The sequence below is a fragment of the Pectinophora gossypiella genome, chromosome 24, assembly GCF_024362695.1.
Source record: "Pectinophora gossypiella chromosome 24, ilPecGoss1.1, whole genome shotgun sequence".
Lineage (NCBI taxonomy): Eukaryota > Metazoa > Arthropoda > Insecta > Lepidoptera > Gelechiidae > Pectinophora > Pectinophora gossypiella.
This window is the reverse complement of record NC_065427.1, coordinates 1267755-1293191: the sequence shown is the minus strand read 5'-3', so window position 1 is coordinate 1293191 and position 25437 is coordinate 1267755. Positions and strand designations below refer to the sequence as shown.

General features: G+C 36.5%; 1 protein-coding gene across 1 annotated transcript in view; it reads right to left on the bottom strand.

Annotated features, from left to right (window-relative positions):
- Positions 1 to 14447: 14447 nt before the first annotated feature.
- LOC126377883 (paired box protein Pax-5) overlaps positions 14448 to 25437 on the bottom strand; it is a 114578-nt gene continuing 103588 nt past the window's right edge. The window contains exons 8-12 of the mRNA XM_050025934.1: positions 24463 to 24548; positions 23310 to 23460; positions 19407 to 19538; positions 17614 to 17722; positions 14448 to 15810 (exon numbers count right to left, since the gene is read on the bottom strand). Of these exons, the coding sequence (XP_049881891.1) occupies position 15810; positions 17614 to 17722; positions 19407 to 19538; positions 23310 to 23460; positions 24463 to 24548 (479 nt within the window). The 3' untranslated portion in view covers positions 14448 to 15809. The remainder of the gene's footprint in view (positions 15811 to 17613; positions 17723 to 19406; positions 19539 to 23309; positions 23461 to 24462; positions 24549 to 25437) is intronic.

Here is a 25437-nt window from a genome sequence, read left to right as displayed (position 1 = left end):
TGGAGTCGTTATAGTCCATGGTTTTGATAGTTTTGTTCTCGCAGTTGTCGAATATTCACTTTTTTATTTTGATTTAGATGAAAATATACGAAATACGTAAAATATTTTCTATCAAACTGTTCTACAAAAAAATCTGTCACTCTAATTACTTTAGTGATGTAAACGCAATGAGTTTGTATAGTAAATGTCAGGAAATCGACTAAGAATTCCGGCCAAGAACTTCATCTACCGCAAGTCAAAAAAAAATAAAAATAAAGCATCAGCGGGTTCATCGCCATCGCGCGCCAAAACTTTAGAAACAAATTCGGCCTGAAATACATTGAAAAGTGTATCAACAGCTTCCAAATACCACGGGGTCACAACATACTTAAGTACCTACAGAAGAAATGATGTATCCTTAGATGATCGTAATAGATTTAATAATGAAGCGCAAACCGTATTTGCGCAACGCGGCATGGAAAATATTCTTTCAACTACTTATATCAAATCAATGAAAATGCTCTAAGTTCAGCGCCGTGTCGCGTAAGTACGGTATGAGCTTAATGGCGCTCATACACCCCACATACGAGATTTGTAATTATTGAATCATTTGACTAATACTAATATTTAAAGATCATAGGTGTTCATATTAAAATAGAATATAAAGCCAAAGTCATCAGGCGAAATAGTCTTTCTTTTGATATTGTAAAGAACTGAACTGATGAACTATTTTTGTGAGAAATTTTCCCCTATTCCACCTATCCCACTTGGCCATCCCACCTGGGTGGTAAGAGTGGAAAAAATAATCCACTTTTCCCTCCCAGGTGGGATAGGTGGAAGAGGAGGAATTGTAAATGTTCTTTTATCCCACCTGGGAGATTATTACGGCCGCTCTTCCCACCCAGGTGGGATAAAAGGAACATTTCAACTCCACTCTTCCTACCCCAGGGCCCCAGCCAATAGCTATCATTAACATTCAAATAATCAAAATAAATAAGAATACTAACTGCCTCGTTAGTCCAGTGGTCTTAGTTTGGAACTCCGGGACACGAGGTCGTCCCCCTTTTTTTAGAAATGATGCGTCGATAATTCCTGTTCCTATATTAAATATGTATTTATGACGAATTAAATGCTAGTTTTATTATTTTGATTATTTGAACGTTGATGATAATGATGATTATATTAATTCGCTAACGGCTGGGGCCATGGGGTAGGCAGAGTGGAGTTGAAATGTTCCTTTTATCCCACCTGGGTGGGAAGAGCGGCCGTAATAATCTCCCAGGTGGGATAAAAGAACATTTACAATTCCTCCTCTTCCACCTATCCCACCTGGGAGGGAAAAGTGGATTATTTTTTCCACTCTTACCACCCAGGTGGGATGGCCAAGTGGGATAGGTGGAAAAGGGGGAAATTTTGTAGGTAGAGTAATAATAAAGAAACCGAAATTTTATACGAAAAGATTTATTCCACTTTTCTTGTGGGTTGTAGAAGTGATTTATGTTTTCTTTTTCTTTTTGATTTCCTCGCAAGGGTCACGTTCGTCTTCAAGACCAGCACGAATTTTCACCATTTTTTCTTCGAATTTAAATGGGTCTATTTGTATGGGTGGGCCGCATCTCGGAGCGAAACACTCCACGATATTCTTTTTAAGGTCATCCAAGTTGTCACATAGTATCTTGGAATAGTGTGATGAATCCTTCCTAGGAGGTGTCGGAGGTGGGGGAGGGGGCACTTCTGCAGCGAACGGATCCAATTGCGGTGGAGCAGCACAGCGATCCCTAACGCAATCTTCTATTGGCTTCTTCAAATCCTCTAACCCCTTACATAACTCTAGATCGTACTTCATGCAGTCATCGTCTGGGCATATAATAAAGTTGGGTTCTGGGTTTTTGATCCTGTTGTAACACAAGGCCGGTTTAGGGCACTTCTCTGGCGGTGGTTTTCCTGGTATGCAAGGGGGCGGTGGGTCGCAAGGATGCGGTGGCTCCTGCTTTTTGCACGGCATCACACCAACAAATGGAGGTGGCTTGCATTTTGCTGAAAGAAAGCTGTATTGCTAATTATGCTGAATTGGCAGTGAACAAAAAGGACATGTCGTAAAAACGAATTGTGTCCTTTTTAACTGATTGGACCATGATATATATAGACTATGGGCTGGTCAGCTATCCATTCAGTTCGTCATATATCCATCTTAGGACTACTTACGTTCGTATCTAGAGTTGCTGTTAGTTATCTTTTGAATTAATCAAAATTTGTGGCTCAACTACGGATGTAAGTTTATGTGTCTGTTTGTGTGTTTTATGTGTGACTTTGTAATAAATGGTCTATAATCTATTGAAAGAGCAGCATTAACCTCTATAGTCAGAATAATCAGAATCATTAGGATCGCGTAAATGTTATATGGATTACATACTTTCCCAGGGTTTCTGTGGGTTATTTAATTTTTCTAGACACAAAAGAGGGTCTGGACAGTTCGCATCCTCCTCGTCGCAGATGTCGCACGGTTCTGGCGGATCACAAGGATGCGGGGGTTCCTTGCGAACGCATTTTTTTATCATCATCTTGGTTGCATCCAATTTTTCCCTTGCAAACAAAGTAAAGTATGTGAGCGGTAAGACGGGGGAGAGGCGGATTGAGTTTGAAGCTGACACAATTCGCCAATCAGTGTTTGTCTACCTCCCCCATTCTACCACTCAAATACTATGGTGGTGATTAGATTCTTCTTCTATCGTCTAGTATTTTCTGGTGGCCGGGTTATTATTGAGTCTCCACGTTACTTACGTACTCGGAACCAAAGGCTTATGGTGTATAAAGTACTGATTCATCATACTTCCGGACTATGAGTGCGTTGCGGCCTAATACCGTTGGTTCTGGTTACTATTTAAGTAATTAAGTAGATACGTAGTCGCTACAGGAGCCGATGGTTATAACGATGTTTGGTGCTTTAATAATAATCCTGACACTTGAGTTGTTGAGGAACTCAATGTAGGAGATGCTATTTACTGTTCACACTAACGTGAACGGTACAATCGAACAAGCTACTATATTCACCTTGGGCAACACCGTTTCTTCTCTTCTTCAGCCATTTTGTTTTTAATCTATGCTCTTCTCTCTACCCACACCAATCTCAATCGCGTATGCGCACGATCTGATAAATGAACTTTGTTATTTAGGTAACACTTTCTTATTACAACAACTCAAAGTGAAAGCTTCAACATTTACGTTTACTCATTTTTAATATCCATGTATAAACCACCTTAGTCAAGTAGTAGTCAAATTAAGTACTTACAGTAGTTATTCAAGTTCCTTTGTTAAGTATTTGACTGTTTGTATTGAATTTTGTTTCATACTAGTTCCGTTTCCGCGCATGTTTATTGATTTTTTTACCATCGCAGCACGGATTTTCGTTGGAACAGTTGCATTTCGGTGCTTTCCTCTCGCCATTTCTCAGTTCTTTCAGTGTCTTGTTCGTAGGCATTATCTTTTGGAGGAAAGAACATTGTTGGTTACACCTTCCGCAGGGTGGCGTGGTTGACATTTATATGAGGTTTTGGAGAGTAATAAACAGAATTTACATGTTTTCCAGTTATTGTTTTAACCAGAATCGTGGGCGGATAGATGAACATATGACCGGTTTTATTGTTTGATAGTGACAGATTTGTCACGGCGTTAAGTCTTTGTCAAGAATGTGTAGGTAATTAATAAGTGGACAGTACTATAATATACTAGAGCAACACGGACCTTTGCCGGCGGTATCGCATTGGGATAAACCTGTAATGGTAGATGTAAATGAGGAAATAAATAAATAAATAAATGAGGTATATAATAAACAGGAAAAGCTGCCGCCGGCCCTTGTTGCTTTGTTTTACGTGATCGACTCGTGTCGTGACGAAAAGAAAAATATATTTTTTACTTGCTGGCATGGCAAAAGTAGACTAAATGAGGAACTTTCCAGGCTACGTTTACCAAAAATAATATAGATGGCGCTGTACAGATGGCCGCGCGAACGTGGGGTGGAAAGTCTCTCATTCATAAAATACGTCATAATATAGTTAGTCCCAGAGGAAACCGAAACACTTTATTTATTTAACACTTTGACTGTCCCACGGCAATTGTCTATACAATTGCCATACGTCTAATAGTGCATTATATGCAATGCACGGACGTATGAACTTCAATCGTCGACCAATAGTGTTGTCCAAATACGTCGAAACATGATCAATTTTATAAGTAACAAATATGTTTTCAGGCGAATGTGAGGATTGTAAAAAAATATATGATGCCAAGAACGATTTAGGTGACATAGTTCCACGATGCAACATTCATTTTGTGTCACTCAATTTAATATATTGTATTGAATGTGGAGGTGACTTATTCTGTCTTAGGACATATTATAATAATAATAATAATAATTTATTTATTTACTTCGGAAAACAAAGAGTTCCATTGGTGTTAGTAGCACTTAAAGTAGGTTAGTAAAAATTAAACTAAAACACAAAACAAATAGGATTCATAATATTATGCACTACATATCATCGTTATGCAAAAGTTAGTTACTAAAAATGTTAAAAAAAAGATTTATTTTAGTTGAAATTTGGTAAGAGAAATCCTTTTTAATTTTTGTTTGATTAAAAGATAAAACGTATTACTTTTACTTTTATTTGGCAGGTTGAATAAAATATAACATTGATTTGTTTGATTTTTCAAGCTTCTCGGGAACAACACTATTCTTGGTGATTAATAGTGTATTATATGTCATGGACGGACGCACCGAGCTAGGTCTTCAGTGCATTACATGTAATGCATGGACAGTTAAAGTGTTAAATTTATCAGTGATAGACCCGAATGCTTTTGAGACTTGAGGGTATGGCACTAGATTCGTGACTGGCTGGATTGGTAATTTTGATTTTTGTTCACTTTTATATTAATGATATAAGTAGTCATATCTTTAATGATTCTTTGCTAGGGATAAAATAAAAAATTAAGATTTCATGGCAGCTTAGAAGTACTTTATTATAACTTTCTTTAATCAATGAATCTATCAAACATAAACTCTTTGTTTCTTTTCTCAGCGTCCATACTGTCTTCTGACGAACTTTCCGAACTTATAGATTCCTTGCTCTGTTTGTCGTAGAACATAGAAATAAACCTTTCTTTAATCTTGGCAAACATTCCCTTGCTACTACTAGTTTCTGGCAACATAGCTACGTCTCTAGGCGTTGGTTTGTCGTAAGGAGAACTTTCATCATCTAAATTCGTTAGACTTTCGAAACTATGCCTTAAATTACCAAAAAGAGAGGAGTCCCTTCTTATAATACGAGATTTTTTGGGATCGTAATTTTCAACTAGTTCTTTTTCCTTTACTTTTACTTCCTTCTCGTCCTTGTTAAAGAATTTAAAACCTGATAAAACACTTTTTATGGTCCCTTTCTTGCTGTATATATTCTTTGTTCCTGTTGCTATTTCTTGAACTGCTTCCTCAGTACGCTCCTTGATAGTTTGCGTGGTACTGACTACTTTGTCAATCACATGTTCTGCAGAGCTTTTTACAATCTCGAATTTTTCTATTGCAGATATTTCTTTAATTGCATTTGTCCTATCATGGACTTCGTTAATTAAATTATCAGCAGATCGTTGTACTTTTGAGACTGAAGTTTCCTCCACATTTTCTGGTGGAGTAACTCTATTAGGTGACCCTTCTGTATCTAACCCAATAACTTTTATACCGTGGCTGGCAATTTCAGCCACAACATTCTTCGCTTCTTGGGTAGTTTTATATACAGTATCATAAATCTGTTCTGCAGTCTCTATGACAGTTTCTGCTAAACCTGAATCATCGTCGTCACTAGGATATGATGTTTTTTTTGGTTTACATTTTGTTGGTGGTCTATTTTCCTCATCTGCTTCTGGTACTTTGCATCCTAACCACTTTTTACCTTGTGCTGTAGCTTCATCAACAGCAGCTATAGTTGTATTTGTAATTTTTTTTATGCCCGTACATGCGCTTTGACGTAAATTTTCTATAGATTCTTGCATCTGCTGCATGTTAACATCGTTAGCTTTTTTTTGCAGTTCACATACAAAATTTTCTGCTGAACGTTTTGCATCGTCCAAAACATTACTATCATCACATTTATTTTTAGATTTGCTAATTATAACTTTGTCTACATTACAGAATACATCTTGAGCGGCTTCTTTTATCGTAGCAATTGTTCTAGAATGTGCTTCTATCATGGCAGCTTTTATTTCTTCGAATAGAACAGACCCTTGATTACAGGGATTTTTCTTTTCTTCGACGATTTCCTGGGGTTTCATTTTGGTCTTAGACCGACATGCAAAAATAAGTTTTTCTTTTGGACATTTATCAATCTTTGTAACTTCTTCCTCTTCGTCTGCACATTTACTTTTATTTGAAGTATCTGAGCTTTGCGCTTTTATAATTATTTTAAATGTATCTTTTTTCTTATCTTCGTTTTTCGTACAGTCTTTTTTTGGATCTTCTTTTTTTATTTCTTCCTTTTTTAATTCCTCTTTTTCCGGAGGTTTTGGACAGGGTGGGCATGATGAGCAGGGTGGACATGGTGCGCAGGGTGGGCATGGTGCCGATAATGGTCCTGGTGGAGGACAGGGTGCTATATCACAACGAGATTTAAACTGTGTGGCAGGTGGATTAATATCCGCGCAAACATCATGTTTGATATTCTGTGGGTAAAAACCACGATTAGTATTATTTACTAATTCACATTTTAGATCACGGCTTTCAAGGATCGAACTATCTATACATTCACCATTGTCAAGAATGACTTCACATTCGTACTTAATTTCTTCACCTACTTGACTTCCACTTTCTGGATTGTTGTGGCCACCACCTAACCTTCTACATTTCAATTTGAAATGCACGTCTCCTTTTCTACACATGATGTGAACTTCCTCACTACAGCTTTCGCTGCCACATTTGTGACAGACTTCTACTGGAGGAGGACAAGAAGTAGAGGTATTGGAAGGTTCGTCTAATTCGGACATTTGCTCCTCTTCACAATCTACTTGCGCCAAGACTAGATTTTTTAAAGATTCTGCGGAAAATTCGGATCTCTGTAAATTTCTAGTAACAATAACGTCCCTAATTCGGCTAGATATTGACGCTGTTGTAGGCTTTAGGGTTTCGCAAGACAGAGGATAAACGTTTACAGTAGTATTTTCAGATTTAAAAAGAGAATCTACAAGGTTCTGCTCAAACACTATTTGATTTGACTCTTTTCTAGCTTTGTCAGCAAGTGATTTCAAATACTCTGCAATGCAGGATAAAGAAGATTGTTTTGGTGTGATTCCAGTTTCTGTATCAATTTTTATTATGCTACTATTATATTCATCGCATAATTTTTGGTAAATATCTTCACCAATCAAGTAGTTTTTAATAGACTCTGTAGAATCTGGGCTGAACTTTTCTTCTAAGTCCAGATAGTTTAGAAAATATGGTTTTATAGATTCTTTGGAATATTTATGTTTGTCAATAATATATTCAGTTTGAGCTGAACTTGAACTGATAGCAGTTTCTTGAACTATGTTCTCTTCTGTGACCGTGACATCATTACAATGACTTTGATCTATGCCCTGATTATACTCATATACTTTCAGCACGTCTTGTTGGACGATGTTACCTGGGAGTTCATCTTCTGTGATTTCAATCCAAGCCGTTGGTTTTTGTTGATAAGGAGTTATTTGGCTGCCTCTTGTAATTCTTATTTTTGATTTGTCATTTTTAGGAGTATCGTCACGATTCATAGTTTTGGTACAGTTTGTTTTTCCATCTATATATCGGTTATTTACCAGTTAGGGTCGGAAAAATGCATGATGGCCTTAGTTGGGTGACTGTTTAGTAGTTGATGAATTTAAATTACATTTTTCAGTTTGATGGACTAATGCTCCTAGTGCCATGATGAAACAATGACATTACATTGACATTACTTTTACATCACATTTTTTTTCAGCTAGTTTGTGATTGTAGTCTGTAACCATGAAGAAAAAGTTACTATTATATCGAAAGTTTTCGTAGGAGTACAGTAGTGAACCTATATATTTTTGTGCTGGATTAGAAGCAAATAAACAAACCAGAATACGTTCAGCAGCTATTCTTCCTGAACTTGTCGCGTCACAAATACTGATCCACTGATACTCTGGTCATCTGGAGAAAATTGCTGTAGTCATTCTAGTGTACGTAATGTTTAAAAATTGTTTTGTAATTATATGTTTGTATAGTAACAGTTTGTCACTCAGCCAGGAGTGTAATATCTAAAAGCGTTAAATAAAAGTGCGAAGATCTTCAGTGCGAATGTTCATCACTGCTATGCACGTTACAGCGAAGAAACACTATGCTTCGATGTATCCTGCATCGCAATTTAGTATTTTCGTGATGTTAACACATTGTAAGAAGGTACATCGAAGCATAGTATATCGATGTTTTATTTGTTCGCAGTAACGTGCACAGCAGTGATGAACATTTGCACTGAAGATCATCACTCTTTTGTTTATCGCCTTTAGATATTATACCCGTCAGCGCTTAACCTGAAAATTGACCATGTCCAGTCCATTGCCTTAGGAAAGGCGAAATCTTTGATTTTATATTTTTGTGTCTTCTCTTTTTCTTATCAGTGGTTGGTAGGTATAATTATGTACTAACTACAAGCTGTAACTTGGTCAATTCTGAGAGTACTCGTAGTTTGCGGATAATAATGAAGAAATGTAAAAATCTATAATAAATGTATATTTCTAAAACCCTCTCATGTCTTAATAGACTTAACAGTATGTTAACTTAACAGTCAGTCTGCAGTAGAAGTTTGACGCCTATGACGATAACAATTTTCGTGAGCTGGTTTCTACTACTAAGACTGTTTCAGTCGATTAAACTATTCCAGTTTTCTTGATAGGCTAAAGGTACCGCTGACCTTCAACCCTGAGGCTAACCCCGCTGGCGTGGACGACGATTTTCCTCATTTCCTCATCAGGTGGTTATTGTTATTGAAATACTAAGACTATTGATTTTCCAGGTGGACAGGCCTGCTTCTGTCAGGGAGCTCATAAAACACTGTTTCTGTGATAAAGTCACATAAACTCTTTATTTTTCACTTTCATTCCACCGACTGTAATTGGAATACCATTGTATTTAAGTCTATAAATTATGTAATACAAACTGGATTTAAAAAAAGAAAAGAAAGGAAAACATGAAACAGTAGGACTAGGGCCCTGTGCTGGGAGGTTTTCTGGCCACGTCTTTCCTCAGCGTTACAGATTCCGATGTGGTAGTAGTTTTACAGCTAGTTACATAATGGCCCCGATTCCTGGAGACACCGCCTAATTTTATTTTAAGTTATATCCGTCATTTTCATATCCGTCGAAAAGGAAAGGGACGGATGATTCACAGCTCTTAATTTTAGGAAGAATGAGTAAATGAATGTGTCGGGTTATTGACTGATGTAAAATTTTTAGACGGTTGGTTTAGATTTGTGCTTAAAATTGACGTGTGTTCCATAAATTTTATGCTTGTCGATTACCCGTCCCTTTCCTTTTCGGCGGATAAGAAAATGACAGATATAACTTAAAATAAAATTAGATGGTATTTACAGGAATTAGCACCAATATGTCATTTAATTTTTTGACGTTCAAAAAGCGCTAACTTTGTAAACCAATTTTGAAAAATAAATAATTTTGAATTTTTTGAATTTTTTTTTTCTCCCAATATAATCCTCTCAGACGACGCCCTGAGCAGAGGTTCGCGCCCTACTGATCACCTTCAGGTCTGTCTTAAATCTTGTACTTACAGGGTGAAAGCCCTCAGCAATCCCCATTTGTCTGACTAAGTAGTAAATGCCAAGTAGTAAAGACGCAAAAAAATCTGACTACACATTGTTACTGCAAAATATGTAATTATGCGACCTAATTATCAATTCGAAGAAACAGAAAATAAATCAACATCATGTTATGGATTTTATTTATATCGTGTAATATTGTGCATTTAATATTTAAAGTATCTAAAACTGCAAAGTTTTGTATTGAAGATAGGTATTCTTCATTCAAGTATTTATGTAGGTTTTGAACTTTTCAGGATTCAATGCCTCAATGCTTCGTAATCTTTTATTTATGTTACTTGCATGGTTTTGGTTTCTTTGTGTCCATTTTGCATGGTGGCCCGTCTCTTGATACCCTTTGCTCACCAGCACTGCATCCTTCTGCCCCCTCATCTTCTTCATCTTCTTCTATCACACATGGCTTACATTCTGGGTCTGTTTGGCACTCAAGACAACTACCACTTCTTTTTCTTTTGCACACTGGTGACCCTCTTATATCGACTCTACTACATAGATCAACTTTATCGTCCTCACATGGCGGCGGATCGTAAAGACAGCCCCGTTTTGGTGGTTCATTTGTCTTACATCCTTTTTTATCTGCCATTACTATAGTTACTAATTGATGTAGGTACTATTTCTTAATAGTTACTTTCGATTTTTTAGAGTTCTTATTGTGTTATTTTGAGAGTTGTTAAGGTTATATTTGAGATTAGAGTTTATTTTCTTTGGATTTTGCAGCCCATTTCGGATAAAGCTTGGTGTTGTTCACGGTTTCATTTTAAGCAACACTTTTACACATTATTTAATTTACGTACCAATTTAAAGTACATTTTGCTGTTAAAATTACGTTGTTTCTGACTGTAAACGTTTCGAGGTGACGGAACTTCACGGAAGTGACTTTAGTAGTCTCTTTTATTAATCATCTATACATGTAAATATTTGTCTTTTTCCTGATGAGGCAAAAAGTATGCATTGTTAGTTGTCATCCTCCTTGGTTTATAAGTTTTCAATCGCAGCAGTTGCAACGTCCCATTTCTTCAAGAAGGATCAATAGTAATAGAGATAAAATTAAAATTACAAAATTCATAATCTTATAATCCTAATTTTTCTTGATGAAAAGTAGACCTGCAGTTTCGGATAAAGTATAGATCGAAGTTAGTAATCTTAAAAGGATACATAACGTACATACGAAACAAAATTTCTCTCAAGAGCATGTCAGTTAGATTGTGTTTCATCGAGTACTTTTCTCACAAGGGTCTTCATGCTTTGGATTTAGTCCACATGTACTAGTCTTTTCTCTTTCTGCCTTTTTTTCGCAATCCACAAGGTCAAATATATCTTTTTGCTGCTGAGTTTCACAACTCGGTTGAGGCGGTGGGACAGGTTTAACTTTACAAAGATTCTCTACTTCTTTTGGCTCAACAACTTTGGTGTCACTGCATTTAACTTTGCCTGGAAGAAATCTTTTTGACCCTTTTGGAATGCAGTTTCTTTTGCAACTTGTATCGTCTTTGGACATCTTGAGTGGTTCTCAACTTTCAATGTTTTGAGTATTTTCAAAATCTAAATCATATTTGCTGATTATGATTCTTTGAGTAATTTCCTATTTTTTTTTTTATTTATGTAAAACGAATATCTAGGCTAAGGTCATTTATTGCATTTTGATCAGTTTTAATATTACTAATTACTATCATGACATTGTTGTGACATTTGTTCCGTCACAATTTGGTAATTATTGCTACGTTATTTTGTTTATGGTGAGGACTAAGGCATAATTACTATGCAGCATTTGCTTGGCAAAAGAGGATCCTTTGTGATATTTTTTTATTTAGCAGCATTTGTTAAGCAACATAAACTTCTATATTGTGATTGCTTCAAGTCTGTGTGCAACACTTGCCTAACGGTGAGTAGTTAGTGGTGGTCATGATCGACGAGGTCTCTCTTTCGCGCCGGATTGTTCGTCTGCATCATAGAGCCTGCATAATGCATGTTATAATATTTAGCTCCGCCAAATAAATTAATATTTTTAACGGATTTGTTTCAAGTATGAAATGTTATCTTTATTATATGAGGTACCTTGTATTTTTTCAAACTTTTTCGTCAGCGGCTACCACACTGTAAGCGACAAGTTTATATAAAACTACTTTGGGATGAGTCTTCGCCTCTTGCAGCTGAAAGGCGGCACTTGTCAAATCACGCGAGTCAGTGATTTTGTACTCCCTCAGGAGTCTACTTGTTTTTATTTGAAGCAATTCACGTACTTAAATCTTAATTTTGTTTCTCGGGTAAATTTATCCATCAGGCTGGTCTAAAATCCTCACATTAGTTTGTATTAGAAGTCGCATCTGACTTATAACATGTTTAACCAAATGGGAAGTTGACTAGACCCAATAGGGGGTCAATTGGGTTTTGACCTGACCGATACCGAACAAGAATGTTTTATACTTAGGTAAAGTAAAATATACCATAAGTGTGTAATAACATTTTAATTTAAGGAAAGAGTTAGTTCGCAGTTATGAATTTAGAAACTAAAGTTATTCAAAAACACATTTCATCAACTTCTTAACAAAATACTGTTGAGAAGAAGATTGTATGTAATCATATTTTGTTTATTGGTAGAAAAGAAAAATATATCTTTGCAAAAAGTGTTAAGCAAGAAATAATAACAGACAGTAAACAACGGATTGCGATAAACGGGTGGCTATCACCCGGCTTGCTTTAGTTACTTTGCGCCAACTGTGTAGCATTGTTATCTTCAAATAATGCTACTTTTCCTTTTACTTCGGATCTTTAATCTTACACGCATCATCATCCTTTTTCTTGCTAGCTTCTTTTTTAAGTTGAGCACATTCATCTTTTGTCGGTGTGGCCGACACCAATCTACAGGGACTGCCTTTTTCTAATACAGAGGTTTTCGATTCATCATTCTTTGGTTTTTCTTCCTTTTTCTTGCCACATACAGTTTTCATCGTACTAACATCAGGACATTTATCCTTTTCTTTATCTTTATCTTTAGTAAGATCGGGGCAATTTTTTTCCTTTTCTTTTTTATCTTTAGAAAGATCAGGGCAACTTTTATCCTTACCTTCTTTCGGCATCTTTTATGGTTTTAAATAATCTATTGCTTAGTGATAATAGTGAGAATTATCTATTGTTAAAAATAATTTTGAATTATGAAAATCATTATTCTTTTAGATCAATGTATGTAACCACATGTTACCAAAATGTTTGCAAACTGGCTGTTTATTTAGAACATTTCACTGTCGGATTGGAAATTTTACATTTTAATGTTGAGAAAATTCATTTTGGAAACAAAGTTGTGAAAATTTATATTTTAATGTGATGTCAAAATCTTGGAAAAAACCATAATTATTAATATGCTATCAGACCGTTTTTTTGACAGCCTTCAGACGGACTTCCGTTTCCATAGTTAGTTATATTTAGAATGAACTTTTCATCCCGCAACCAAAGAGAATATATCCAGGATATATTTACTCTCCAAGTAATAATAATAATTAAATAAAATGTGTATTTACAAGAAAAATGTATGAATTTAGTCGCTGTGATTTTTAAATATTAAAAGTAAAAGGGACTTGTTGAAAATGGTTGAAAGATGTCAAAAGAAAAGTTCACGATCTGGGCACAGCTTATTATCGATGACCTCTGCGATGTAAGTTCAATTCCTAGCTCTCGAATTTGAATGTTTCCCCCCCACGATCAGATTAGACCTGTGCTCACCATAAGAACGTGTGTGGTTTTGTTTTCTAGAATTTCACTTTTATGATATGTTACTACTGAAAACCATTCATCTAACACTTTTTCTTTGCTTCCTTCACCTTTCCACATTTTTTTGTCTTGCAAGGATTATCACTGTGTACCACTGTGGGATCATCACTGCACTCTGGAAGTTCTTCCTCCTTTTTTTCTTTTTTTTTAGATTCCTCCCTTGATTTTAGTTTAACAGGACATTTCTTTTTAGATAGATCTGGACAACTGCCCTCCTCATCAGGCTCAATTATTACTGCTTTAGGGCAATAACTATCACTATTACTTTTTCCTTCTGCCATTTCGTATTATTTCTGGTAATTTTATGTGATTAAGTTAATGGAAACCAAATAATCGATGTTCGAAACACCTTCAAAGTCGTTTAAGTACCTGTTTTTATTTGCATTGTTATTGCTTGTACACTAGGCGCAATGATTTATGAATTATAAATTAACATTATTCCTTTTAAGTTTTTTTGGTTTTGTTGTGACAGGACAACAGGTTATTTTTGGTTGTCGTTGTTGTTTCAACTCGCCTCAACTAAGACAGGCAAAGATTTGAGGACCATAAAGCCTTGATTTCAGCTATTTATTTTCTGAAATAAAATTAAACCCACATTTATAAATTCATATGCCTTTATTTCGTACTGGTGCGTTTGCCTTACAAATATACTTAGTACAAATTAAACAAAAAATATTTTTTATTCAACTATCGTTACAAAATGACGTGAGATTTTATCACTTATATCGATATGCCTTCGAAACGAAAAGCAACTTCAAAGTAAATTAAAATATTATAATAAATAGACCAAATATACAACATGTATTAAAATATGAGTAGAATTCATTTACAGGGTGAGCATTGAATTCATTTAATTCAAAATAATAATTCATTTAAATACTTTTAATTATTGTAATTATTAATAAATGGAAATAATAAAAAGAAATGCGCCTTTCTACATTTGATAAAAAGAAAAGGAATATAAAAAAATACGAAATAAATTGAGGTATTAAAATCTGGGTTTTTAGTGTATCTGCTTTTAATAAAACGACTCACTATAATGAATCTTTGGCGAAAATATATTGCTTTAAAACCACTAGACATGTATTTACTGGGTTAAGATATTATATTACTTAGGTCTTTGGCGTTCCTCTAAACTGTATGTGTTAACGCTCGTTTTAAAATAAAAATATATACTTTTTAAAAGCATGTGATTATTGGGCTACTGAAAAAACACCTAAAGGCAATATTTACACAAAAAAAATCTCAAAAAAATGAGAGAAAATAAAGTTACAATGGACGGAAATGATAGGCTCGGCAACTAATAATAAAAATAACATATCTAGTCAGATTTGAACATATCAAATTGTATATATTATTTTATGGCATACAGCAAGCCAAGTACTAAATTTACACGAAACAATTGAACAAGCTGTATACATATAACTAGAAACTAACTTTTTATATAAAAAGTACAAAATAAAAACACGAATAATCTCATTGTAATTTCAAAATAATCTAAAATAATAATACACTAAATGGATGACTTTCACATACATTTGTTTTGAAGCTACGTTTTTGGAGCATTTGTTTTAAATAATTAAGTATTAACAATACAAAATAAGTTAGATAACTATAACGATTTAATATACTTAATGCAAGAATCTATATTTTTGTGCACAAGACAGCTTAAATAATAACTGAGGAATAACTAAGAAATCCAACAATGCTGGCATAATACATCGACATCATAATTTGTATATCTGAGGTACAGAAACAAGAGAATCACCTTATCACTAATTTATGACATTAATGAATTACATTAAGTTTCATTAAAATACATTATTTACATCTTAGTCTTAATGAAGACTTATCAACACTTTGGCTCTCTCATTCCATATTTAAAATCTTTTACTAAATATAATGAGTAAGAATGAATTTCTCGTTACAATTCATTAAAAGAAAATAATTCATTAAAATTTCAGAAAGCAAAGTTGATAGCGATACTGACCACATCACTGATGAATTACAAAAAAAGAAATAACCGTATTGTACACGTTTGTCACATTAATTTATCTACATAATGGAAATTGTCTAAAGGAATGAAAAAGGGTTTAACTACTCGCAAAGATCTCACAAATGTGTTGTATAAAGAGTGTCCATTCTCACTTAGTTTTGTTCGTTGTTCGCCGACCGCTATTGTTCGCACGGCGTCCTTTGATATCTGAGAACAAACAATATTTGTATTAAATTAATTATTAACTGTATTCTCTTATAAATATTGCAAAATATAAACAACTTGGTATATACTATTATTTATATCTTTTAACCAAATTATCCCACATCCTTCGGTGAGGTGTGGATAATTAGTTCAAATTGCGCTATACTTCTGACTATCCCAATTGGGATATAGTAGCGAGCGTATGTTATGACTTATGTTATATCATTATAGATGGCTGTTATAGTGCTACGTAGTGCAAATGTATCGTTTTTACCATTAATCTAATTTTCATTTTAACATTCATAAAATGCATTCCTTCACTTTCATTCCTTAATTCATCAGGAAATTTTGTCGCTCATTAACAACAAAACTTATTTTTTTAAAGAAACTTTAATGTCTTATTTTCTTCATTTCTGCTAAACATAATTATCAATGTACCATTCTTATTTGGTTCGATCAGTTCTTTTGCTTTCGACCATATTGATCTCATTCCAGTCCCCTACACCTCGACAACTTTAAAAAGGTCCTCAGTGGAATCACTTAAATTTAATACGCTGTAAGTTATCCCTGTCCCTAGGGTCTGCTCCGTCCTTTGTCAGTGGTCTCTAGGGGACCCAAGAGCCGACAAATGCGCGAAAGAATATTCGTAGGTACATTGTACCCGCGATACTTGCTTCTGTAGCAATAATTTGTATTAGAGGGGCTGTGATTGAATCTAACGATACTGTTGTGATTTTTATTGGTACCTTTATTAGTAGCATTGAAGATGAAAATTATTATTTTTTGAAGGTATATAGGTCTGTTTTCAATTCTCATTTTAAAACTTTTCAGTTGCGTGGACTTATAGATTTAAGTCTTTTGGTTACTTCTGCTTTGACAGTTATAAAAGAAATGGTGTTGACGGAAAAATTATAAGGACGCAAGTCCCCTTAAATTGCGTGAATCCTTTAAGGAATATATTGCTTTACAGACAAATGACACCACAATGATTTAGATAAAAATAAACCGCGTATAAAACTTCTCAAATTATTTGTCGATATTACGTTCTCAAATAAAAGTATCAAACAAAGTATAAGTTACAACCACTCTGCACAAATAATTAAGTCAGTTAAATACCCAACCTTCAATAAAAAACACAGGTGCTAAAACAGTTCCCTGCGGTACACCTATACGTTTCGAATGTCCAGCGGTTGCGTTGCGAGTGATAAACCCTTTCAGATTTATAAAGCACTCGGCGCCATTTGTTTTCCAGCGACTGTTAAACTGCCCATCGTTTTAAAGGCAGTAAAATCCGAGGAATTACTTAATGTACACGCGGTCAAAGGCTTTCGTTGAAACAATCTCTAGAGGCTTGTGTGAGGATGCGTGGTGATTGAATGCAATTGGTTCTTGTAAACGTTAATTATTTGTAAAACATTAATTTATTTTAATTTTTTCAGCGAATCAACTATTTTTTAATTTTCTGTTTCATTATTGAGTATTATTTTATTAATGGAGGTATTTAAGGTTTTTTTTTGTACTTTGTTGGATACTGAGAACGGATAGGTTTGAATGGTTTTAAGATGTCCCTCAACATTATTAACGAAGGACCGCAACAAAATATGATTATCATTTAGAGAATAATAGATAACCTATGTAACGTCCTTTGGTCCTATATCCAGCAGTGGGTTGATGCGTATGGATAATGAATATGGCTGACCTAACACTTTGACTTAAGTAATCACTTTGTTGTGACGTCGGTATCCTAATAAGCGAATAAATGAGAATTTATGAGAAGGAAACGAATTTTCTTTACAAGATACTTACCACTTGGACAGCAATCCAGTGGCAGCTGAATGCGAATAGGGTCCGCCGTACGGGGAGTATTGTGAGTAGGGCGCCGCATACGCGTACTCGCTCGCTAGTGTCGTCGTGCCTGAAAAATTGAAAACATTGTTGTAAGTTAAAGATATATAAAATGTAAATGTAAAGTTGCGAGGGATCTTGGTACCTTAAGTATGTAGTCGTTACATGAGCCATACCAGAGGTCTTATAAGACAGATGGAGAAGAATACTGTAACGGTTGATCGTCAGTAAATAATTATTTGAGTAACATTTCTTCATAAACAATTACATTTATGTCCTGAATGATTATTATTTCTGTACGATAAAATACTAAGGTAAAAAAAATCTTAATGTAACTGAATTCAGTCTTGGTTAATATACGAAATCTGTTGCCGACACGCCTTACAGGGATGAGTGGGTAAGTACATAGAAACACGCCCCTTGCTCGACATAACGAGGTTTATACGCGTAACCACTCTCAAACACCCGCCTCCCTCCGGAGTGACAGTTTAATATTTATAACCGAAATAAGCCTCCAAACCCGTTTGAAGTACTCAGGACCACTTCTGTCGCATCACAGACTCGTGTCTCGGTTCGTTACCCCCTCCAGACAAAGCCCGTATGATTTCCCCCTCTAAAATTATTTGCATAGAGCCCCGAATGAGCTATTAAAGATGTCTGCCTCCCACCCCCCGAGTAAGCAGATTGCGGTAGATTAAAGACCAAAGCCATAAAGAGAAGTAGCGGTCCCAGAACGCGCCTTGCGGTACTCCATTTTAGAACCTCCCTTTAATATGCATAAGTGCGAAAACTCGGTGGTTCTGTATGAATTTTATGATGTTATAACGCGGAGCGGGAGCGGGGTCCGAGGAGAAAATTAGATTTTCCTCGGAGTGGTTCGGAGTGGCGTGCTCGACTTTGTCGAAAGCTTTCCTAAAGTCGTTGTCGTTTTTTTCCATCGTGATTCTTCAACTGTTTCCCTCGGCCACTTTTGTTTTCGCTCTCATTGTTTTATTCCGGCGCGTGGATCTTGATCTTGTCTTTATTGCGTGCGTACGCCGCAAATGGGGATAATGAATTGATGTTTTTCTATTTGCACATTTTTGTTTCAGAGAATTTATTATACAAATTATTTTCAAAGACTTGTTTTGTGATTTGATACTGAAAAATGTACCTATTTTGCTTTGTTTACCTATTTCACATAGCAGTAGAAAAATAACTAATACGTATCTACATGCCTATTAGTAAATTATCTGTATCACTCAGGAGTAGTTAGAGACCATGAGATTCCATTTGCTACGATCCTAACACATCTCTTTCAATTCCTCCACTTTTATCAGAAACATGGAGAAAAACTTTAGTACGAACATTGGATAGGGCTTTCATTAAAAAAATAGCACGTAAATAAACGTAGGGCGTTGGCCAAGATATTGTTTTTTCTTTATTAGAAAAGAGTTACTCAAAAGAGTCATGTCCTTAGAAAACCTGTGGAACACCCGTCGCGATGAGCGATGAGATTTGGTGCGCGTGGAAAACGAAAAAGGGGGCGGCCCAATGACACCTGGCGACGCTCGGTTGACCGAGAGTTGAAAACTCTCGGTATGTCATGGGAGCAAGCTACAGAGAAACCTTTTATTCGAGCTCTACATCCCAACAGGGGATGAAACGACTAGAAAAGGTGTAGGAGACAGAAGAAGAAGACAGTGGTTTTTGTAGCATCCTACAGAAACATTATGTTTTTTTAGATTGTTTTTATTAGATACATGAATACTTACCATCATAGTGCGCGTACGGCGGGTACGGCGGCGCCGGCGGCTGAAGCACGACAAGCGCCGCAGCGTCGGGGCTCGCGGCAGCTGATGGAGGCTCGCCCGCGCCGCCCACTGACCCTGTCGAGTCGTTCGTTGCTGGGGACGAAGTGAGTACTTGAGTACGTTGTATTATGATATCACGTAAAGAAATAAACATACTTAATTAAAATATTGAATTCACTTGATTGTATCCATTCTAAGAAGATGATTCATGTTTGGATCTTAGATAATTGATATCAAGTGGTTTACAGGATTTGTGCACTGGCGAGGAATACGTGTATACTATACACAGCCCTACGCGGTTCAGTTGTTGAGCGTTGGTCTCACGACCCGTTGGTTCCGAGTTCAAATCCCGGTGGGGTCATAACACAAAAAATTGTGATCCCTAGTTTGGTTAGGACATTACAAGTTGATCATTAGAATTTCTGAAAGTAAGATGACCCGTGCTTCAGAGAGCACGTTAAGCAGTAGGTCCCGGCTACTATTTACTTAAGTAAGTGTGTAGTTGTTACATGAGCCCTGTCATGGCTATAAGCGGCTCAGGACAGTCACTGACACCTCACAAGTGACACGAAAGAAAAAGTAACAATTGTAAACTGATTCAGATTAAATGCAAGCGCACAACAGCAAATAAGTTCGGTGACGGTCCGAAACCGGCAGTCATTCGTTATCCTGTATTCGGTATTCGGACACTGTTTTAAATGGACTTTGGCTCTGAAATAATTGAGTTGCAACCAACTACTGAATTTATTTCACCATTTTTTACATCGTGCAATAATTAAGCAAAGAAACTTTTACAATAGAATAGAATAATTATTTATTGCATAAAACTGTACATTTCATTGTTTATGTAATTTCTTTTGTGTGCAATAGCGTTTTTGTATTGTATTGTATATCAAAAAGTAACTCTACCCACCTCAATAAACTTTACAGGTGTACGTTTGTAGATATCTACGTAATTTATTGAATATAAGTAGGTAGGTAAGAATGAATATACTTGTAAAGACAGATATGTGTGTGAAAGGTGTGAATACTGAGATGACGACTGACAGAAATGAGTGGAAGAGGAATACATATTGCGCCGACTCCATCAAGAGTGAGATACATAACATAAACTGCCTATATACGTCCCACTGCTGGGCACAGGGCTACCCTCAATCAACCGGAGGGGGTATGGAGCATACTCCACCACGCTGCTCCACTGCGGGTTGGTGGAGGTGTTTTTACGGCTAATAGCCGGGACCAACGGCTTAACGTGCCTTCCGAAGCACGGAATCATCTTACTTTTTCGGACAATCAGGTGATTCAAGCCTGAAAAGTCCTTACCAAACAAAGGACAGTCTCACAAAGTGATTTCGACAATGTCCCCATCGAGAATCGAACCCGGACCTCCAGATCTTGAGCCTAACGCTCTAATCACTAGACCACGGAGGCTGTTAGAGAGGGAGAGTGAGATAAGGGCAAGAAAATGATGAGTTCTAGCATTAAAGAAAAGGTTATAATAAAACCAAATTCTAAAAAGACAAGGAGAATGATTTGAGCCACAATTTCCCATGTGATAATGTCATGAATGAATGCAAACTAATCAACAGTGTGATCGTTGTAAGGTGTAGAGTGTAGACCACAAGATGGGTTGCGGTCACTAGACAAGTCTCCCTTACCATGGGAAACACCCATTGATACTTTCATTCATCGTTGAGGTTTATAGTAAAATGTCAAAAGAATAAGTACTATAGTTTAAAGGCATTCTCGCTAGTAATAAAAAACATTAGAATTTAGCACAAGTTACCTAAGAAATGAAGATGTTGTATATTTATTGACGTGGATAGCTGTAATTTTGCAACAGATGACATTAACTACTTGACCGGACAAATGGGACGCTGAGAACTCTCATCCGGTACAAAAACTTAAGACAACAGGCCTGAGAGTGACCAGTGAGTGGCATTATTAACACCATGACTGTTAAGAACATGACCATAGGCACGCAATAAAATGTATTCTAATTAAAATGAGTATCAAACATGAAAAAATCCGCCAAATGACAGCAGTTCGGTACATCGGGCTCATCAAAAACCAAACATAATCGCAATCGCGTACCAAATTGACTCACCTAATCCCAACAAACCGCAAGAGCCTAGAAAAACCAAGGTCGACGACCTGTTAAAAGACTTGATTGTGGTGGAAGGTAACGTGGAACTATAGTTTGTATAGCGCCTAGATCACAAACAGGGATTATGTTACAGCACGCGTCTTGCGTTACTGAGACCACCAGCTAACGTCCATTCACAAGAGGATGTGGTCTGTGTTAAAGATGTCTTTCTATTTCAGATTGGCTGTGATGTAATTTGAGTTGATTTTGCGTTTGGTATTGATCCTTGTGTGGTATGGAAAGAAAGTTTTACTGTTTTACGTAAATAATTGTTTTTAAATGGTACAAAAACATTTGAGCCAGATTCATCGCCTTGCTGAGAAGGTAACTCAAATAGTCTATGCAAAACTTATCCGGCAAATAATACGTGCCTATTATCAGGAGCATTTAAATTAGACCATTTAAGTCTCATGAAGACGACAATGTGGTCCGTTAGAAGAGCGACAAATATTGGTAAAGATGAGTCTCGAAGTTAATTTGTGCATGAACGTCAAGTAGTCTGATGACGTAATGTAGAACAGCCAGAATAAAAAGGTTGCCTGGAAGAATTGCTATTTAGCAATCAGGTGTTTTTAATATTCAACAACCTCTATGGTCCAGTGGTTGAGCGTTAGACTCACGATCCGGAGGCCCCGGGTTCGAATCCCGGTGGGGACATATCACAAAAATCACTTTGTGATCAGCGAGTGATAATAGTTTGATTAGGACATTACAGGCTGATCACCTCATTGTCCAAAATTAAGATGATCCGTGCTTCGGAAAGCACGTTAAGCCATTGGTACCGGTTACTTTTACTGATGTAAGTGAGTAATCGTTACTTGAGCCATGTCAGGGGCCTTTGGCGGCAATCATAACCCTGACACCAGGGTTTATGAGGCTGGTATTCCACTTCACAACCCACATGATAAGAAGAATATTCAATATTCTTTATTTGCATCGAGTTGGTAACTTACATCTTATTATGAGTTTCACATCATTTATTTATTATTATTTATTTATTTATCATAGACCCTTCCAGCAACGAAAGGTATTCACTAATGCTGTTGTAACATTTATGTGCAATAATTAGCTTTTATACTGTGAGGCCTTCCTATATTCAGTTTAGCACAGGAACAGCATTGACCCACTCGCGCCAACGAGGAAATCGACCACAAAAATGCGACAACAGGAATCCAAGAAACAGTTATCCATCAGAATTCCATAAACCTCTGCAGGGTTCATGTCACCACAAACAGTTTTCAGGGCGTAACTAATAGTGGCTTAATAATAGTACTTTTACTACAAATAGCAGATTCGTATGGTGAAAATAGCAGCTACGCGTCCGTTACTTTAGCTTTGTCACGAGCTCTATTACCTACTTAGATGGAAATTTACGATTAGGGAGTAAATGGTACGTTTAGGTTGGTTGATGTTGGTGAGTTGTGACGTCAGATGTTTTCATATCGTGAGTTGGGCTAGGTTAGTTAAAGTCGTACCACTTTCATTTAAAATGGCAATGGATCATGTTATACCACGTATAGAACGGCAACTCTCCGCTCTCCACCAGCGGCTGAGCTAAGTGTACCTCAACCCCCTTCAGTCCTACTTTACTCTACAATTGTATGGGCATCAGATGTCGCACACAGATGCGCGTGTACGATAACTTCAATGTGTAGTGTCTGTGTAAAATGAGGTGTTTTGTATGAAGTGTCCAGGGTGTGGTAATAGGAATAACTTACCAGAATGCGGCGTGTAGTGTGGGTGCGCAGCGTGTTCGTATGGCGCATCGAACAGTTCTCCGTAGTAGCCTGTCGCTCCACCCGCCGCGCCTCCCAACTCCGATAGCAGCTTGTACTCGTCTTTCAGGCTCCACTTCGACGATGACCATAGCTGAAGGAGAGTGGACATTTAAGTATGTAGTTTTAGTGGTCTAACGCTCAATGTCGAGCTCACAATTTGGGTTGAATCTCGGTGGGAACATCAACGGTCACTTTGTGATCCTTAGTTTAGTTGGGACATTGCAGGCTCATCACCCAAGGGTAGAATGATCCGAGCTTCGAAGGGCAAGTTATAGCAGTAGGTTCCGATTACTATTTTCCTAAGTAAGAATGTAACCGTTACGTAAGTCATGCCAGGGGCACATGGTGACTTATTAAATAAGACAGGGTTTGAGTTTCAAGGAAACCAAAACTCAATAATTACTTCCCAGAGAAATTCATGTTTGAATGAGAAAAATATGCTGATAAACGTGCCACCTTCCACTTTTGCGTGATAAATCTGTTAATAATTGCTGAAATCTAGTAAAACAAAACAAGATGAAAATCGATTGCGTTCTCGTTAACGCGGTGGTTAGCGTGGACCACGGTAATTTGGAGAGAATTGGCGCGTAAATTCGGGCGCCATCTTGTGCCTGATAAATGGCGGCGGTGAGGGCAAACGACGCGTCTAGTATTCTGCCACCGGGATGTAGAAGGACGTAATAAAACTACTAGAACAGTGTCCCTAGTGGTTTTCTTTGTAAGACGAACATACATCTCGGTTGAAAAGGAAACATTCCCGTGTTTGAAATCACTTAAAGTACTGATTACGTCTCTATCTCAAACATCTATAAGACAGTTAAAAACTATATCATAACATAAGCTTACGATTATATTCCAATTGATGTACCCAAACCACACCGAGATTTCTGTTAGACCAACGTGATAAGTAGCGAGCCGTATCGCCGTCTATAATAATGAGGGATAAATATAGAAAAACATTCAAAACTTTTCCCACTGAAGTTAAAATAGAAAGTAAATGGACTTGAGTAGCTAAAACTTTCTCTGTATAGTGACGTAATTTCCCTTTCATTGTAATATTTTTACGTAAATAACAATAAAGGAAGGCACTTACATTAGAGTATATTTGGTCGCCGTTGTAATGACTTCTTTGTCTCTTGACGTCGTCTTCAGAATGACTGTTGAAGTCCCGATTTTCATCTGCAACGAAAAAAACAATTAATATACTTAAGGGATTTAATTCATGCTGTAATCAAAAACAATACAAATACGTGACATATTTATACATAAAAATCTCCTCCAATGAGTCACATCGAAGCAAGGCACCCGACATGTTGGCAGTATTGCTTCTGCATTGCCAATTACCTACCTACACTTTGAGAAAACTAACTACTATTCCTTACATCTCCCGTAGCCCTGTCAAATGAGACGCATAGAAAGATCTTTAGAATCAAAATTAGAATTATTTATTCAACGTAACTATCATGGAAAAACTTGTTGAAGGTCAATGTAACATTTTTGAATTTAAGTCATTTTGCAAGGTGTTATGGCTGAGAAATGACAAAAAACTGCAACAGCAACACATCCTTTAAATCAATGTAGGTATATATTACAAGTTATTTAATAACTAGAGGAACACATTTAATACCAGGAATTTTTATCATTTAGGTAATCTTACCCTCTAACTCCTTACTTATGGACCTAAGTAATTTTATCAAGGCAAAGTTTTGTTCTATGATAAGTTTCCACTACTTTTGTTGGTTATAATTGTCTATTTGTGTGACTGAGCATCCGAGATGGTAAAATGGTACCACAGCACACCTTGGATACTCCATACAACATTATTTTTCTTACCGTGGGCCGCTTAACTCATATGTGCAAGCGGGACAATGCAGCGCGCTTTCCCCCTTATTGCTTATGCTTACGGCCTTTTAAGACTAAAGTAAGACCCAGAAGGGGTGAGGTCAGCGCCCGATACGAATAGGTGCGGGACGGGGAGTTACCGTTCTATACGTAGTATTATTCTTTATTCTATGATGGTACAGGAGGTACGGTCATGACTACTAATATGTATACACTTTGAAACCAT